The sequence below is a fragment of the Pygocentrus nattereri genome, chromosome 9 (assembly GCF_015220715.1).
Source record: "Pygocentrus nattereri isolate fPygNat1 chromosome 9, fPygNat1.pri, whole genome shotgun sequence".
Classification (NCBI taxonomy): Eukaryota; Metazoa; Chordata; class Actinopteri; order Characiformes; family Serrasalmidae; genus Pygocentrus; species Pygocentrus nattereri.
The window spans coordinates 43,871,776-43,890,084 of NC_051219.1; the positions used below are offsets into that span (position 1 = coordinate 43,871,776).

An 18,309-nucleotide genomic window follows, 5' to 3' on the forward strand; every position below is an offset into this window, starting at 1 on the left:
CTTTGTTTAAAATAGCCTACTGCTATGTCTCAGAAATAAAGGCACTAAATTGTCACTGGAGTGGCACCCCTTACATCTCGGCACTCGTTTATTGTCACATCACATTTACACAGGTGGAAGGGGAGTGAAAATCTTAGGTGTGTAGCCCCCTTATAGAATTTAAATACAAAAAAAAAAAAATATATATATATGTACATATATGTATGTACGTATGTATATATGTATGCATTTATTTATTTATTTATTTATTTTCCTTCTTACATAATTATATATATATATATATATATATATATATATATATATATATATATATATAATTATGTAAGAAGGAAAATAAATAAATAAATAAATAAATGCATACATATATACATACGTACATACACATTATATATATACTGACTCTGAAAATACACAATATACACTAGTACCGCACTATTCCAATGTACAGTTGTACAGTAATATGTTATGGAATAAAACTATGAAACTCTGAAATGTGCTGCTGTTCACATCCCGTATGTGCAGTTAGTCTGAGGGAGATAATAAATGAGATGCAGGTCCTCAGGGACAGGATACTGATATAGAATCTTCCAGATTGCACAGGATATGGGTAGAAGATGTGCAAGATGCCAGTACAGATCTGCTGGATTGATGGTGCAGTAAGATCAGAGTGAGTCTGTTGGTGTGGATGAGGTCTGGATTGTCCATGGAGATCATGATGATGGTGACTCAGAGGTGCAGTGACAGGCCTATAGACTGATGCACCAACACTACTGGTGGCCCGGGGGTAGAAACTGTCTCTGAACCGGCCGGTTCTGGACTTCTGTACCTCCTCCCGCTTGGCAGCTGTGAGAACAGACAGTGGCTTCCTTCAGAATCCTCCTGGTCTTCCTCAAGCAGTTTATCATTAATTGCATGCTACAGCACTTTTGCTTGTAGTTTCCTGAAACTTGTAATTAAAGTCCATTAATATTCAACTTGAAAACATCAAAAACGTGTTTATGTGAATGTCACTGCATTTCAAAGCCAGTAAAATGGGTTGAGGAGGAAGTAGTGTACAGTATATAAGTGAGTGTGATCAGGGACATGAGTGAAGTGGTAGCGGCTGCAGAAAGACAAGAGTCGTAGGCATTACCAGAGATAAAGGAGGTACAGTGGTGAGTTTTCTTTTACATTTAATAGAATATAATAGTTAAATGGGGAACTGTGAACATTTATCATGGAAAGAAATGACCCAATATAAAAGCTTTTCAGTAAATACATTGTTAGAATTAGTTTGGTAGTTATTAGTAGTGGTACTGTAGCAACATGATTTCAAACCTTTCAAACATACAGTTTCAACTCCTAGATCACTTTTAGCCTGAATTGAATTTGTATACTAACTCTATTCAATATTCCACCACTTAAAAAGCACTGAATTTTCCTCTTTCAAAGAATATTGTGCAAAAATATAATTTTGTTTTTCAATTTACTTACCTTTGACAATATTTGTGTTATTTCATAATCTGTTTGATTCATGTGGACATGATGTACACATTTGAATTGTGTAAATTCAGTGCACTGTTTTTTTCTTTTTGTTATGGCAGATTGGCTTGGACCTGAATGACCAAGAAATAAAAATGCTGTTAGTCCAGAAGCTCTGGCGCTTTTGTGCCCTGGTGTTCATCCTTTCTGAAGGTTCTTCAAGCTGCAGAACTGGCAGCCAGGAGGAGTGCCTAGCTGCTCCTTTTGTCCCCGGTCACAACTTAGTGGGTGAGGGCTTTGATGTGGTAACGCTTCAGCATAAGGGAGTTTATGTCAGTGACATGGAGACCTTTCTGAAACCTTCTAACTCCTGCACGTTGTGTCAGAACCCTTTCATTGACGGTCAACTGCAGAAAGTTCCTCTTTCCGTGCTGGACTGGCGAGCCGTCAATAGATGCAACCTTCAGATCTCCAGCGGTATCTTCTCCTCGGCCAGTGCTCTGCTGGAGAGCTCCACCTCGGTCATTGGGAATGACTGGAAGGTGGGCTTGAATCTGGCAGGACTAATCGGCTTGCAATTAGCAGGCAGCAAGTCCACCGAGTCAAGATTCGCAAACTCCAGAATCGAAGTGGACAAGACGTACTTCTCCTCCCATCAGCTGAGCTGCACTTACTACAGGTTGGGTTTTATGGCCTTGATTTTTTTAAAGCTCAAAATCTAAACTTCCCTAACTTAACCTAAAAAAAAAAAAAGAACCATTTCCCTTACTATATTTTTAATTCCTATTAAAATTGTTGATTATTGTTGTTTACGTGATTGAGCCAAGTATCTGCAGACCAGGAGGGTATTGCTGCTGTTTGGACAAAAAACTGTATCTCCATTTTCATCATTTTTTGACATATTTTGAAAAAGGCAGTTGCCAGTTATGTTGCGTCAAAATTTCACGATGAACACACCAACAAAAAGTTACCTCTTTGGAGATACAAGGTTTTGTTCCCACAGCTGCGACATATAGATAGACATTGTGACAGCCTCTTGTTTCTACGCTCATTGTCCATTTTATCATCTCCACTTACTACACTCACCGGCCACTTGTTAGTAAAAGGTTGGACCCCCTTTTGCCTTCAAAACTTAATTCTTAATTCTTCATGGCAGACTTTCAACAAGGTGTTGGAAACGTTCCTCAGAGATTCTAGTTGGTTATTTGAGTTCCTGTTGGCTTTCTATCATCTGGAACCAGTCTGCCCATTCTCCTCTGACCGCTCACACCAACAAGGCATTTTCGTCCACACAACTGACCGCTCACTGGATATTTCCTCTTGTTCGGACCGTTCTCTGTAAACCCTAGAGATGGTTATGTGTGAAAATCCCAGTAGATCAGCAGTTTCTGAAATACTCAGACCAGCCCGTCTGGCACCAACAACCACGCCACGTTCAAAGTCCCTTAAATCCCCTTAGAACCCCGTTCTGATGCTCGGTCTGCACTTCAGCAAGTTGTCTTGACCACCTCTACATGTCTAAATGCAGTGAGCTGCAGCCATGTGATTGGCTGATTAGCTATGTGTGTTAACAAGCAATTGAACAGTGAGTGTATATAGGTGCACTTTGTAGTTCTACAGTTACAGACTGTAGTCCATCTGTTTCTCTGATACTTGTTAGCCCCGTTTTACCTTGTTCTTCAGTGGTCAGGACCCCCATAGAGCAGGTACTATTTGGGTGGTGGATCATACAGTCTGTAACTGTAGAACTACAAAGTGCAGCTATACAGTAAGTGGAGCTGATAAAATGGACAATGATCGTAGAAACATGGAGGTACTCGTAATGTTATGCCTGATCGGCGTAAACTAATTATATATATATATATACAGAATCTATTAAATCAACAAGACATCAATGGAATGTCAATGTTTATAAATATTTCTTCATTTCTTTTTTTCAGTTTTCGACTTCCAAACCTTCCTCCTCTCAATCCAGAGTTCCAGCAGCATCTTTTGTCTTTACCCAAAGGCAACACGTCAAATGCCATGGAGCAGTATCGCCGCTTTATCGAGATTTATGGGACCCACTATATCCGTCAAGTTAACCTTGGTGGGAGGTTTAAAAGAGTGACCTCTATACGTACATGCTTGGCAACCCTCAACAGTGTCTCTGCTAGCCAGGTAAAGAACTGTTTGAATGTCGGTCTAACGGTGGGGCTTGGGCTAGTTGACGCCTCCATCGCAGGGGGAAGCTGTAGAGAGATCCTGGCCAACCAAGACAGTGTTACGAGTTTCAGTGAAGGTCTCATGAACTACATGACCGAGGTTTCCGGAGGGAATGGATGGCTTGGCGAGATTTCATTGACGAGAAACGACTCTGAAGGCTTCTACACTTGGCTTGGTAGCCTCAAACACACCCCAGACATCATAGCCTATTCTGTCTTCCCTTTGCATGATCTGGTCAATGACACAGACGTGAGAAGAAACCTTCAAACGGCCATCACCCAGTACATTGCAGAAAATGGGCAACCAAAGAATCTGTCAGCTCCACAGTGTGCAGGGAATCAACCCAACATTTCTCCAAACTGCTGTCCTTTCAACAGCCGCAGAGGAAGGTTAAGGGTGACTGTGATAAGGGCTTGGGGTCTAAGAGGCGATCCAGTGGGCCGAACCGAGGGGTATGTCAAACTGTGGTACGATGGAAGCTTCAGGCAAACACACTGGATCCGATCAAATGACCCATGGTGGAACAAACAGTATGACTTCGGAAATGTTTACACTGGTCATCGCCTTAAATTGGAGGTATGGGATAAAGACATCCGCCATGACGACCGCCTGGGGGGCTGTTCTGTGAATCTGAGAAGAGGAACGCATTACCAGAGCTGTGGACTGAATCGTGGAGGCTTTGAGTTTTCCTTCTCCCTTGAGTGTGATCCACACTTAACTGGGTCTCTCTGTAACATCTACTGGCCTCATCCGTAGTAATGAGGCATCCAAGAAAAGAAAGAAAAACGGGCAAGGAGAACAAAAAAAAAAGGTGTGGCAGGTCTGTCCAAAACAGCCACATATTCAAGAGGGAATCATCAGGACAGCCACATTTCCAGCAAATCATCAAGGCTCTACCAACTTAGGAAATCTGCTTATTTCTCTTCTCCCAACATATGACTAAAATGCAGTCAACATAAAGGCCCAATCCCATTTCACTCCTCGCCCCTACCACTGAGCCCTTAGCCCTTTGTTTTGCACGTTCACATCTAGGGGTGGGTGTCCCAATTTTTGCTGAGATAGAGGGGTGGGGTGAAGTGTTGGGGCTACATGACCCTCCAAACTGAGGTTTTTCAGAGACTCCAAACAGAGAGATACGAGAAACACAGAAAAACCGGCGAGACGGAGAACAAGAGACCAAAGAAACCCACAAACATGAGAATTTTCTCTGTTAAATAATTACAGTAACCACTGTTTTACCTTAGTTTTATGTTGTTTCAATGCATTATCGTCATTTTCTTCACAACAAGCATAAAAAAATCCCTAATAGCATGCTAATGTCTCAGTAGCTAGCTAGCTAACTCTCCTGTTCCACCTTAAGTAGTCCAGCGGTTCTGACGCCTGAAGCAGCAGAATGTAACTGCTGCTCCATTTAAGGTGGAACGGGAAAATTCTAACAAGAATCTGGAGAATCTCTGACTTCAGCTTCACATCACTGAAGAATTAGTGGTGGGTGATAATAAATAACTGCCCCCCTCTTTGAAGGCGTATGATCCCTAAATGTAACTAAAGCCCAGCAGTGAGGAGCTGAACTTTCCCCTCCTCTGCTGTCACTGCAGACGGGCAGGGTCGCCTACAGAGCGGCGCTAGTAGCTGTTAATGAAGTGATGTTCTTTTATTAGAGGGGCTCATTGCAGAGGGAAGATCTCAACCACTGCCCTGTAGCTCAGGAACAAGGGGCAACACTCGAAAACAAGGGGTAGGGGTGAAAAGAAGAAATGGGATTGGGCCAAAGTGATACATGCAACCTTCCTATGTTATCGCCTTATATACCCAGCATGGACTTTGTAAGCAGCACATGCAAAGCTCCCTTTATCCCCCCCTTCAAAGAATCTGGTCTATATTTTATCTTGACTACTTTGACTTATAATAGGTTAAATGATTAACAGCTTGTGAATATATTGTGTGACTGTGCCTATAACTACGTCTCATTGAATTAAGACTTGTGAATCTTGCAAGTGGATGTAAATGTTTTTTCCTGTGTTTAATATATTAAAATCCCTTAAAACGTTAATGCAATCACATTCACTATGAACATGTATATATAAACTAAAATAAACAGGTAGAAATTTGCATTTCTGAGTTATTTACTACCATATTGTATACACAACTGAACAAAGGCATTTATCAACATGCTGTAGCAGACACACATTGTGTGAGTGACACATGACATTATACTCTTCTTTCCTTTATTTCTTACTTAATCACCCTGCAATGAGCATGTAATTAAACACGAATATTAATTAAACTGAAACAAACATCGGGAATCCATTTAGTGTCAACCACGTCTGGCTGCCAGCCTGGCCAGTAATCTATAGGTTAATAAGCCCAGCTAATAAAGCATTAGTTTAACTCGCACCTTGGTGATGAAACCAAATTGTTAAGGATACAGTGACTCTGTCCTTATTCAGCACAAAATGGCTAAAAGAGATGAGTTTTTTTACCCATTCAGACAAAAAAGAAGGTATCTAGAAAGACAGGTGACATTAACTTTAAACTTTAGATCCTCATCATCATAGAAGTGGTGGACATATGCAGTCGAGACTGACGCGGCTTTTTTCTGAATTTCTACAAACACCAGTTCATTTTATAGTAAATGAGTTTGGGCTGGTTTATGTTTATGAACAGACGCCTACAGATCAACATAGTAAAGGAGCTCATCTGTGATCCTGAGTTTAAAGCCAGTTTTTATTCAACTTAAACTTGGAACTAAGTTGTAAATAAATCTGAAACTGAAACTTTGCTTGTGTGTAAAAAGTGATTTCAGAGCCACTCGGTTCTCCCTGATGGAAACTGTTTACCTTCAGTGTTTTGTGCTTCTGATCATTTTAATAGACGTCAGCGTCACTAATTAATGACGTTCTATTAAAAGACTGGTTTACCAAGAGAGACGCTGGAGGACTTTCACCTGAAATGAGTTCATGAAGCCAGTCTGGTTATAAAAATGATAACAGGACATCAGAGCCAGAATTACTCTTTTAGTACTTTTACTTTATACTTAAGTACATTTGAAGGGAAATACTTTAGTACTTTTACTCAAGTGGAGGTCTAAAGGGAGGAACTTCTACTTTTACTGGAGGAATATTTTACCTTGGGGGTCTCGACTTTAACTCGGGTACCTGGTTTGTGCACTTCATCCACTCTTGCGGCATCCACCGCCTGACCTTGCAGACTGAGAAATCTGATTACTGAGCTAAAATCTAGCCTCTTTATCAGATTTCTAGAGCAGAGTATGGTGTTTACATGACCATTTGATAACTGCAGAAATCCGGTTACGATCAGATTATTGAGTGCATGTATACACATATAAAATCTGAAATAAATCATTGTTTGTAGTTTTTGTTTTGTAGTTTAAATGAACATGGCAAAGGATTATGTAAACTTATGACAAAGTTCTGTTACTAAAATGATACTGAGGAGAGGTACAACATATTCTACGCAGGTTTTGGAAGGTTAACATTTCAATACGTTGTAATATAAAATAAAATAAAATCTGGATTGATCACATTTGCCTGTGGTTATTTCTCTCACATCACATTATAAATCAGCACCGAGTCAAAACGACTGAAACTACTACAAGAAAAAAAGAATGGGACACAATGACAATCAGCGATAACTCAGTGCTTTAATACCATAAATTTACATCCAAACAAAGACACACATTCTGCATCAGTCTAAGAAGAGAGCCTGTGCTGCAGTAAGTCCGATTTTATCTTCCTCTAAAGACTGCTGAGCTAACACAGTCTCGCGGCTTACGAGCGAGGACAGCTCCAACAGCTCTGAAGACGCACTGAAACGAAAGCAACACAAAACTATGTTACTATGATTAACCGAACTATTGTAAATAACTTAAACTCCACAGACTTGCATCAAACAGACGACTGTCCATAATCACCTTTGGCCACTTGGACAAGTCTTCTATCTATTGAGATTAATACTACATCTGAGAAGATTCACCACAACTGCTGGATAAGGTTTGGAGCTAGGGCTGGGCGATATGGCCAAAAACGTTCACAATAAAGAACAATTCATATCGCTCAATATCGATACGCATCTCTATGAACGTGAAATCATTATTTCAGGTTTGAAGTCCGAGTTTTGCTCCTGGGAGGTTGATCGCTGTTTCAAACTCTCCTTTATGGTCAGAAAACGACAAACGCTCAGCAACCAGTGGAACATTTGACAGATCCGTCATGGGACGGTGGGAGAAAGATTCCGGTGAGCTGTTTCTACCAGCTGGAAAAGCACGGCCGCAAAATATCAGTCGATATCGATACGCATCTCAACAAATGCCAAATCCTTATTTCTTGTATTGGTATAATGTTCATAATTTAAGAAATAAAGCATTATTTTTAGCTGTCTGGTGACGAGTGCTGGACTATCTGGTTACAATTGCTAAACTGTTTGGCTCCTCAACAACGTCAAATTAATATGAACAGTTAATATGAGCTGGTTTGGTATGTCAGGGATGGATCACACCACCTTACTGCCATCACACCTACCACATTTGAGGGGTGAACCGCGAATTCTGACCCTCGCAGTGTAAAAGCTTTAACTACAGGGTGAACCTAAAACTGAAATCAGTGCAATTTTGCCGTGTTTCATCTACAGTAACATCAATTCGGCCGTGCTGTGAGAGGGACAGAGTGCTACTTTAAGTTAGCCAGCTGCTAAAAACAGCTTGCCTCCCCCAGTCTCCAATACCTCACAGCTTCCTCCGTTTACTTTAGTTTAAATCAGCAGTGAAACTCACATGAACCGCTTCTTTCTTTCACTTTTGTTGCTTGGGAATGCACTAATACTAAAATACGACTGAGCGCTGTAACAGTGCTGCAGTTGTGAGGAGCAGATGTGATTTAACGCTGCTAAAGCTCGTTAGGATGTTAGTACAGAGGCGAGTTCACTGTAGGACAGGACGGTTACGCCACTGACCTCGTCACTCAGACTCGGTCACAGGAGAACAGATCCACTCAAACAGGGAATATATAGCTCCACGTTTCAGACGATGCTAAAGTATATTTGGCAGTAGAAAACGCCACCAGGGCTGTCGCTAAATGCAGAAGTGTGAAAATGCTCTATTATATCAAACATTTAGCAAACCTTTCCTAAACTTCTATCGGGGAAAGTTATATCACGATAATTAGCATTATTGTTTTATCGCCCAGCCTATTTGGAAGATGGTAGATTTCCAGGACTAGTCGCCAAACGCTTGGAAGTCCTTATTTAAGGTCCTTAAACAAACGGAACATCTACTCCGGCCTTAATTAGTTTTGAAAACGTATGGGTACTCAAAATTAGCCACTTTACAGTATGTTAAGCTAGATCATGCAAAATATGTGAAGCAGTGAACTAAGCTGCTAGTTTAGCTGCTTGGGTAGGTGCTGCACTTCACACAGTAACTACCCACGTCACTTAGGCTGCGTTTACACAGCATGTAAAACTGGCCCAAATCTGATTTTCTCACCAAATCCGATTTTTTGTGTTCAGATTATCTTTTAAATGTGGTCTGTATGCGACATCAGTCTGAACAGATCAGCTCCTAAACTGACCCACATGCGCGAAAGAACAATACTTAAGGAGGCGGCTAGTCCAGAGGTAAACAGCGAACGCCAGTCGCTCCCGGAACTTTCAGTTTCATCTTCACCAGCATAACAGGAGCGATTATAACGTTCCAGTGACTCACAGCTGGGTTCGTCACCCAGAATGTGCTCGAGTTCGCCATGAAAAAGGGCACGTTATTCTGCCGCGGCCACTTCTTTGGTTCGTGTCCTCTTTAAATTTTTCTCTGAGGCTGCAGCCTCGGTCTCTCTCCTCCGACCACGAGGAGAGTCTTCTATTTATTTGGTACAGAAACATCAGCCTAAATGTTTATGAGCCTCAGCAGCACAAAATTATGATGAATGTCGAGTTGGATTGACGTAAAAGTCGCATGAATTCCGATCTGGCTGTTCAGACTGGGATACGGATCAGATTTTAGTTCCACATACGAAAGTGCCTCAAATCGGAATTGAAAACGTCAGATTCAGTGTGTTTCTCTGTTCACACTGACACTCGGACACACATCTGTGTCACACATGAGGAAAAAGATCGGAGTTGGGCCACTTTTACCTGCTGTAGACCTTTTTTTGTGGCCTCAAATAAATCTCTGTATGTGCCTTCACTGATGCTGCCAGTCCGTTTTGGCTTATAATGACCACCATAACTGTAGGAAATGGTGCAGCATGGTAATTTCAGCTTTGGGGAACAGAGTAGCACATGTTCATGTGCAGCATTTTAACCCCTAAATTACACAGTGTGTGTAAAAAAGCCTACAAAGTTGACCATTAGTAGCAGTGTCACGGCTATTCTCTTACCTGAGCAGCTGCTGGTCAATCTCACGCGCTGTGTTTCTCATTTCTTTAAGGCACTCGACGGAGCTTTCACTGCCTGAGGAGGCGTCCTTTACATACTGCTCCAAGGCTCGCCGACTCTGATTCAGACAGACCACTGCTTTATCTGTAGGACATGAGAAAGTGTTAGATGCAACATGAAGTGGACGGTGCATTTTATTAACAAAGTGATGACCCTGCTATTCACACAGAGCTTTTGATGAAGTTCTGAAGCTCTAGTAGGTTTCTGGTCTACCATTTGATATAATATTGGAAATTTATGAATCTCAAATTGTTCTGAAGATCATCAAAATGAAGCAGAGAAAAAAAAAAAAAGAATGCTGTATAGTATAACATAAAACAAATTCCACCTGTACGTTTAATTAATGATGCAACACCAGCTGCACAGCACTTATGGGACTATAGATGTACGGAATACAACAAATGTTATACAAGTCCTGTTCCTGCTGATGGAAATTCTACTCACTGGCAGATACACCGATCAGGCATCTGTCCATCTGCTTCTCTGATACTCTGTTAGGCTGTTCTTCAGCGGTCAGGACCCCCATGGACCCTCACAGAGCACAGATATTTGGGTGGTGGGTCATTCTCAGCACTGCAGTAACACTGACGTGGTGGTGGTGGTGTGTTAGTGTGTGTTGTGCTGGAGTTTTTAAACACCTCAGTGTCGCTGCTGGACTGAGAATAGTCCACCAACCAAAAATATCCAGCCAACAGCGTCCTGTGACCACTTATGAAGGACTAGAGGATGACCAACACAAACTGTGCAGCAGCAGATGAGCTGTCGTCTCTGACTTCACATCTACAAGGTGGACCGACAAGGTAGGAGTGTCTAATAGAGTGGACAGTGAGTGGACACAGTGTTTAAAAACTCCAGTAATCCACTCAGTGATCCACTCAGCCCAGCACAACACACACTAACACACCACCACCACCATGTCAGTGTTACTGCAGTGCTGAGAATGACCCACCACCCAAACAGTACCTGCTCTGTGAGGGTCCATGGGGGTCCTGACCACTGAAGAACAGGGTAACAGAGTATCAGAGAAACAGATGGACTACAGTCTGTAACTGTAGAACTACAAAGACCAGCTATACAGTAAGTGGAGCTGATAAGATGGACAGTGAGTGTAGAAACAAGGTGCTCATAATGTTAGGTCTGGTCAGTGTACGTGTATCGAAGTAGACAATGCATTTTTGTAATAAAGTGATGATCCTGCTATTAATACAGAGCTTCTGATGAAATTCTGAACACTTTTGGGACTACAGATATACAGAATACAAATGTTATAAACATCATGTTCTTGAACGCTGCTGGAAATTCGACCCACTGGCAGAGAGAATTATAACACTTGGTTTTACTGGTTTTCTCTTCTTACAGAGGAAAATTTCACCAACCCAGAAATTTCCCCCGATCCTCTTCAATGTGCAAGTTCTTCACGGGTAACTCATGGCGAGTAGTGTCTACGGCTGTGGCAAACGTCTTGTACTCCTCTGTGAATTGTTTTGCAGTTGCAGCCGCAGGAGTTAGTGCTGTAATCTGTGGACCGAAGACAAAACCCCAAAAAAAAGCATTACATAAAAACTGAAACACAGATACATTCATATGACTAGAGGAAAACAGGCTTTGGAATCTGTAAAAGAAACCTGCAGGTCGAGCAAATCGTTGAGCTGCTTGTGTTTCTCAAGAAGGAGGTACTGTCGTTTCTTGCTCATGACTTTCAAACGCAACTTTTCCTCTTCCTCCATCATTATAAGGAGATTCCTCTCTGCCTCTTCCTTCAGTTTATGAGTATTATGTTCAATCTGCATAAAAAAAAAAAAACAAACAGCGTAAAGCGGATAACAGCGATCAGGGGGGTGAAGGAATACAGCTCAGATGATGTCTAGATGTAATCACCATACCAATCTGACCACTTGGTCATTCTGTTCTCATTGCACTTGTACAAACGTAACTGAAACGCTACATTAGTCAGTAAAACTCAACCTCATTCACCAATGGTAGTAAAACGTCTCCTGTGTCCATTCCGACTGTAGACCAGAGCCGCGTCCAGATAGTTGAATAAAACTTCCTTTGCCATCTCCGTTCCCGGATATGTTTAGATCTGGTAGCCATATGGATACTAGTGAGCCCTTTAGTGAGGCCACAGATTGGCCAAAATCAAGGAAAGCAGATAGAAAAGGAAGTTCTACAACTGAAACACAGCCCAGCAGAGCTCAAGCAACTAATATTTGACAAAACACGGCTATTATTATTATTATTATTATTATTATTATTATTATTATTCAGACAGTCCTAAAGGCATTGACCAACCGGATCAGACATATTTCATTATGTTTGAAAATGAACTCTGCAAGCCAGCAGATCTCCAGGAGCTTGGACCACCACCTTTATTGGCTCAATCTCAGTAGCCACGATTACATGCAGCCTAATAATCTGTTAATAATCCGACTAACGGCTCGATCGGAATAGGATACTAGATTAGTCCGACTGAGGCCGTTCGGAATACAATTCCTATCCAATTGAACGAGGTGGGTAATCATGTAAATAATCTGTTTAATAGAAGAATAAGATCCGTGTAAACGCCTGTATCTGATTACATTCCCTATCGGAACGTCTAAGTCTGTTCTGCATAGCGAAGGTTTACAACGTTCAAGCAGAAACTGGGAGCAGGAACTGGTCTGCAGAGGAGACGGAGTTCATCCTCTGGTCTTTAAAAGACGGCGGTGGGACGGACGTCCAGCTTGTGTGTCTCAGAACACGACGTCTTCCTCTCGCTGCTTCCTTAATAAGTACATATGAAGCACGTTTTTCTGAGTCTGACGTATTTCAAGCAGTTTGAAACACAAGCACTGCTCACTGCTGCTCATCTCACTCTGACTGGACGTCATGTGATGTTCGCTGTCATGGTAACGTCTACACTAAGTGGTCCTCCACGCATGCACGTCATTTTGGATCGAATCACTTGTAGCGAGCAGGTAAATGAAGATTTTCCTTCAAATTGTTGAGGAAAGTGAACAACACATCAGAATGAATCTGTAACCGGGATGTATTCAATCTGATAGTGTAAACATAGCAGCTTGGAGCAAATGTCTTTAAAAATAACACTGCAAATCACATTAATGACTTGTTTATAACCCTTGGATCACCCCTGGACCCAACCTTAGCAGTGAGGAAGGCCAGCAAGAATGTCTCCAACTCCAAGTTCCTCTTCTGAGATTTAGGGTCCACTGCACTTGGTGGTGCTGTGTTTTCTGAAAAAGATATTGCCTCATATGAATCACAGAGACCTGCATTCTGTATTCATGCATTTCTAAATTGTGTAAACATCAAGGCGTACCTTTAATCACAGAGAGATCAAAGTCTGGGCGCAAACAGTGGCCATCCAGCACTGTTGACTGCAAGACATTTCCTCCGAAAGTTGAGGTCTCTAAAATGCTTGGCATAACTGCTGGAGGGAGAGATTTGCAGTGATCAAAATTCATCACGTTAAACTGTGTAAGCAGCAACACTGGATATCCTAGGATTATTAAACTGAAACATGAGCCAAAAACAAATGATCTGTAGGCCATCTGAATAAAGAAGTGCCGATGAGCTGCAAAAAAGGTGAGCAAAGGATATAAATATTACAAAACTTAATCAACTGCCCTGCACAAACAGAGCCAATAACGTACGGGTAGAGTTTTGATCAGGTTGCCCGGATAATCTGGTTAACGTTCGTCTCGGTGGAGTACCAACTCTGGGTCTGGGGGCACCACTTGCTTTAGGAGAAGCAGGCCTGGGTGGAACAAGGATGGACTCATTCTGCATATTATTCTGAAAGAAATACAGAACACAGAGCACAGATGAGGCCTCAGTATTACCCATATCATGGTAAAGAGGAAAAAACTGCATTAACCTCTTCCAATCACCAAATTTTAAGTCAAATTATTCAGCAACTGTATGAAATAAATGCAGTTTTAATTAAACATTTTTTAATGTTCTCTTCAAATGAACAAAAAAGGTGTTCTATGATCTCCACATATCACTACACGCTCACAATTCACTGCTAAAGTCCAAAAATCTGCGCCGCTCTTTGTGTTGTTCTCTAAAAGTGATGTTTCCAGAGCAGATCACTGAAGAGACGCCGTCTGTTTATAGTTTAGAGCCCAGATTTGGGGAAAAACGGGTCGACGTTCAGTAGAAAAACAAAGTTCAGCTTCTTTTATTATAAGGGTTTAAAATGACGTCACCGTCTATTAGACTGGAGAGAAGAGCTACAGCCTCACAGGACGCCCAGCTTCTGAATGGAGCTTATGGAGTATGAACGTTATGAAGAACATGACCAAGTGCAGTTTGGAACCACCGGTGGTCTCAAGGAGTTTAAGAGGCTGCATAACCTGTTTTGACAACATTCTGCAGTGTGCAGACAGCCTCCCTGACGTTAAAGTGTGTGTATATATCCATTTTCCAAGCCGCTTCTCCGCCAGGATCGCGGGGGGATGCCGGAGTCTATTCCGGCGGCCATCAGGCGGAAGGCAGGATACACCCTGGACAGGTCGCCAGTCCATCGCAGGGCAGACAGACAGGGTCACTCACACCCAGGGGCAAGTTTTAAGTCCAGTTGGCCTGACTGCATGTCTTTGGACTGTGGGAGGAAACCGGAGAACCCGGAGGAAACCCACACAGACGCGGGGAGAACATGCAGACTCCACACAGAGAGGACCCTGATGACAGCATGCATGTATGTATGTATATATATATATAAATGATAAATGAAAAGCCTACTTTTGCCACAGACGCTTTCTTTTCAGTCTGCATGTATCGAGACTTCACAACTGTTCCAGCTGCTGAAAAAGAAGACAGATGGCAGAAGACAGCATTGTCAAAGTAAATCCACAGACATATTTAATCAAATATTCTGTTCAAAGGCTTAAATACAACATTCAGTTAATCGACTATTCGGTTTAAGTACTTTACATTTAGTCTTCCTTCGAGCTCCGCTGCTGTTGTTTCCACAGCTGGTGTCATTTCCAGAAGCTGAACTGAAATGAAAAGAAAAAGTTTATCACTAGGCAGTGGTGGTCAGTAACTGAGTAACTGAGTAAATGTAATGAGTTTCTGTACTTTAGTATTTTTGGTGTATCTGTACTGAAGTTCCTCCATTCTGGACTTTTTCCCTTCTCTCCACTACATTTCAGAGTCTAATATCCGACTTTTCCTCCTACATTTTGAGAAATCTGTCGTTCCTTTTGGTTTCTGTGTGTTCACACACATTCAGCAGTGTGATTTAAATGAAGTAATATTTATCTATATGAATATATAATCACATCAAAACCTTCTCTCTCCGAAACGGTTAAACTGGTTAACATAACCAACTACGCTTATGTAACAAAACCCCAACTCAAGTAAACTTGGATAATTTCCGTTGCTCTACTTGTGAAGACGTGTTCAAACAATGAGCAGCCAGCATCTGTACATTTAAAAGAGTTAAAAAATTTAGAAGATTAAAAAAAACAGGTTTTAAATTTAACAGTGATGATACAGCAGAACCAAAACCAGCATAAATTATCCTACTTGTTGTCTGATTTCAGTGGTGGGCAGTAACTGAGTAAATGTAATTAGTATCTGTACTTTAGTATTTTTGGTGTATCTGTACTGAAGTTTCTCCGTTCTGGACTTTTTCCTTTCACTCCACTACATTTCAGAGTCTAATATCCGACTTTTTCCTCCTACATTTTGAGAAATCTGTCGTTCCTTTTGGTTTCTGTGTGTATAAAAACGTAACATGTCAAAACGAAAGAAGCGCAAAGCCAGAGCACCAATCAGGGCCCAGCGGTCACTTTGTTTAGAGCTGGTTTTGACCTGTTGGTCATACCGACCCAGTGCAGCACGCGGTTCAACGTCAGCGCAGCAGCGTAAAACTTTGGGAGAGTCTGTTCAACATAAATGATGAACTAACCTAACTTTGTGTAAATAGAGCTCAATATAGAAATATGTCCACATATGCAGTCGAGACTGACGCGGCTTTTTTCTGAATTTCTACAAACACCATTTCATTTTATAGTAAATGAGTTTGGGCTGGTTTATGTTTATGAACAGACGCCTACAGATCAACATAGTAAAGGAGCTCATCTGTGATCCTGAGTTTAAAGCCAGTTTTTATTCAACTTAAACTTGGAACTAAGTTGTAAATAAATCTGAAACTGAAACTTTGCTTGTGTGTAAAAAGTGATTTCAGAGCCACTCGGTTCTCCCTGATGGAAACTGTTTACCTTCAGTGTTTTGTGCTTCTGATCATTTTAATAGACGTCAGCGTCACTAATTAATGACGTTCTATTAAAAGACTGGTTTACCAAGAGAGACGCTGGAGGACTTTCACCTGAAATGAGTTCATGAAGCCAGTCTGGTTATAAAAATGATAACAGGACATCAGAGTCAGAATTACTCTTTTAGTACTTTTACTTTATACTTAAGTACATTTGAAGGGAAATACTTTAGTACTTTTACTCAAGTGGAGGTCTAAAGGGAGGAACTTCTACTTTTACTGGAGGAATATTTTACCTTGGGTGTCTCGACTTCTTCGTCCAGCTCTGCTGGATTATCAGATTATTCTAGATTACAGGTTTTTATCTAAACTAAGACTCTGAACAGTAAAGTCTGTGGAAGTTACTGTTTTGCTAGAAAGGCAAAAAACCCGCCACTGTCGGTTCATGTCAGCCAGCTAGATAATCTCACCCCTTCTATAAACTACCAGATTATTGATTTCTTACTTCTGCGAGTCTTCGGCGGCCGCTTTCTGCACTTTCCGAACATTTAAACTCTTTTTAGACGCCATTCTGTAAACATTAGCTTAGCCTCCCTCCGCGCTTAAATCTTCTTCTTCTTTCCTGCGAACGGAGGCGGGCAGGCCAACGTACGGCGCTTTACCGCCCCCTACCGAGCTGCAATTTCCCGACCGCTGTCGATGCCTTGGAGTGAATATTAAGTGAATTAATTAACGGTCAAAAAACGCACAATAAGAAGACTATAGCCTTACGTATTTTGGCCAATTTGGCTCAATGTTTAATGTACAGTTTTTGATTATATTTGAAATTTGTGGACAAAATAAATAATTTAATCTTAGCAAAAAACTGCATTCAACATTGAGCCAAATTGGCCTGAATTCGTAAGGCTATATTCACTTAATATTCACTCCAAGGCATCGATAGTTGTTGGAAAATGCCTCCATGTGATGTATTTTACCCCAAAAAAACACATTTCATCAAAAACTGTACATTCAGTTTTTGTACATTGAGCCAAATTGGCCAAAATAGCTACGTAAGGCTATAGTCTGACCTTCGTGTGCGTTTTTTGGGCGTTAATTATTTAATTAATATTCGCTCTAAGGCACCAAAAGATTTTATATATATGTATATATATAATTCTGTTGTTTATACTGAACGGTTATGGATTGTGCTGAGACGTCCATTAGACGGACAGCCTCGCTGGCCAATCAGAGGGAAGTCGAGGAGCGCCAGCGAGCCAATCAGCAGCGCCGAGGCGGGTTCTCCGCGGCCGCAGCGAGCTGCGGTAGTTAGTTAGCGTTAGCTGGTCTGGCCGGTTAGCGGTGCTGCGACGGTCGAGACGAGAAACGGAGCAAATACAAGCACAAAGGTACGAAATTAGACCGAACCGATGAGCTCGTTTGTGCTGTTAATCGTTAATAATTTCACCCCAGGCGTCTAAAGAAACTAAGGAGTTTCAGGAAAGACTGCGTTGTTGCCGGCTAGCTCCCGTTAGCGCGGTGCTAACAGCTACGGCTGTTTATTTCCGAGCGCGGTCGCTGTTTTATGTTGTAGTTCGACTGCTGGCGGTTTAGGGCGGAAAACAGCGACTTTCCAGCTGTTTTAGTGTCTTTATCTGTGCAGATGTGAGGCTGAACAGACAGCCCTTGTTAGCTTAGCCAGCAAACTGGCTTAGAAATCTTGCTGAGTAACCCGGCTGGCTAGTTAGCTTAGCTTAGCTCAGCTCCTCCGCACAAACTAATGATAACCTGCACTAAAGGCTTTTAAAGGCTTCTGAAAGAATAAAGTCTGGCTCTCACATCCAGAGACGGTGTCACTGTGATTTTGTAAAGACTGGGAATCCTGCAGTGTCCCTGTTTCCAGACTGCAGCTGGAATTCCGAGATTATTCCCATCCTGCTCCCGCTGGGAGTTTATAGGCAGATCAGCACTTTTCCTTCCACTGTTCA

At 41.7% G+C, this 18,309-nt stretch overlaps 3 protein-coding genes across 9 annotated transcripts in view; 2 read left to right on the top strand and 1 right to left on the bottom strand.

The window, feature by feature from the left end:
* Nucleotides 1-768: 768 nt before the first annotated feature.
* On the top strand, nt 769-4,523 carry LOC108429262 (perforin-1-like). The gene is made up of 3 exons (XM_017700899.2): nt 769-1,154; nt 1,584-2,140; nt 3,402-4,523. Exons 2-3 carry the CDS (start codon nt 1,617-1,619, stop codon nt 4,420-4,422), a joined length of 1,545 nt encoding a protein of 514 aa, XP_017556388.1. The 5' UTR covers nt 769-1,154; nt 1,584-1,616; the 3' UTR covers nt 4,423-4,523.
* A 2,787-nt stretch (nt 4,524-7,310) lies between these two features.
* The window catches only part of haus8 (HAUS augmin like complex subunit 8), an 11,001-nt gene continuing 2 nt past the window's right edge, over nt 7,311-18,309 (bottom strand). Inside the window, exons 1-10 of one of the 6 annotated variants that reach the window (XM_037540951.1) lie at nt 18,161-18,309; nt 15,055-15,119; nt 14,863-14,921; nt 13,770-13,911; nt 13,436-13,546; nt 13,258-13,349; nt 11,742-11,900; nt 11,493-11,634; nt 10,059-10,200; nt 7,311-7,495 (exon numbers count right to left, since the gene is read on the bottom strand). The exon at nt 18,161-18,309 is cut by the window's right edge and continues 2 nt beyond it. In XM_037540951.1, the coding sequence (XP_037396848.1) occupies nt 7,375-7,495; nt 10,059-10,200; nt 11,493-11,634; nt 11,742-11,900; nt 13,258-13,349; nt 13,436-13,546; nt 13,770-13,911; nt 14,863-14,895 (942 nt within the window). In that variant the 5' untranslated portion in view covers nt 14,896-14,921; nt 15,055-15,119; nt 18,161-18,309 and the 3' untranslated portion in view covers nt 7,311-7,374. Of the gene's footprint in view, nt 7,496-10,058; nt 10,201-11,492; nt 11,635-11,741; nt 11,901-13,257; nt 13,350-13,435; nt 13,547-13,769; nt 13,912-14,862; nt 14,925-15,054; nt 15,120-16,638; nt 16,766-16,847; nt 16,994-18,160 lie in introns of those variants that run through there. The other 5 variants (XM_017700957.2, XM_017700956.2, XM_017700955.2 and 2 more) reach the window with 5 other exon arrangements.
* Nucleotides 17,581-18,309, top strand: part of adrm1 (adhesion regulating molecule 1) — an 8,803-nt gene continuing 8,074 nt past the window's right edge. For both annotated transcript variants that reach the window (XM_017700951.2, XM_017700952.2), the window contains exon 1: nt 17,581-17,730. The gene's annotated coding sequence lies outside the window, so the exon portion shown is untranslated. The remainder of the gene's footprint in view (nt 17,731-18,309) is intronic.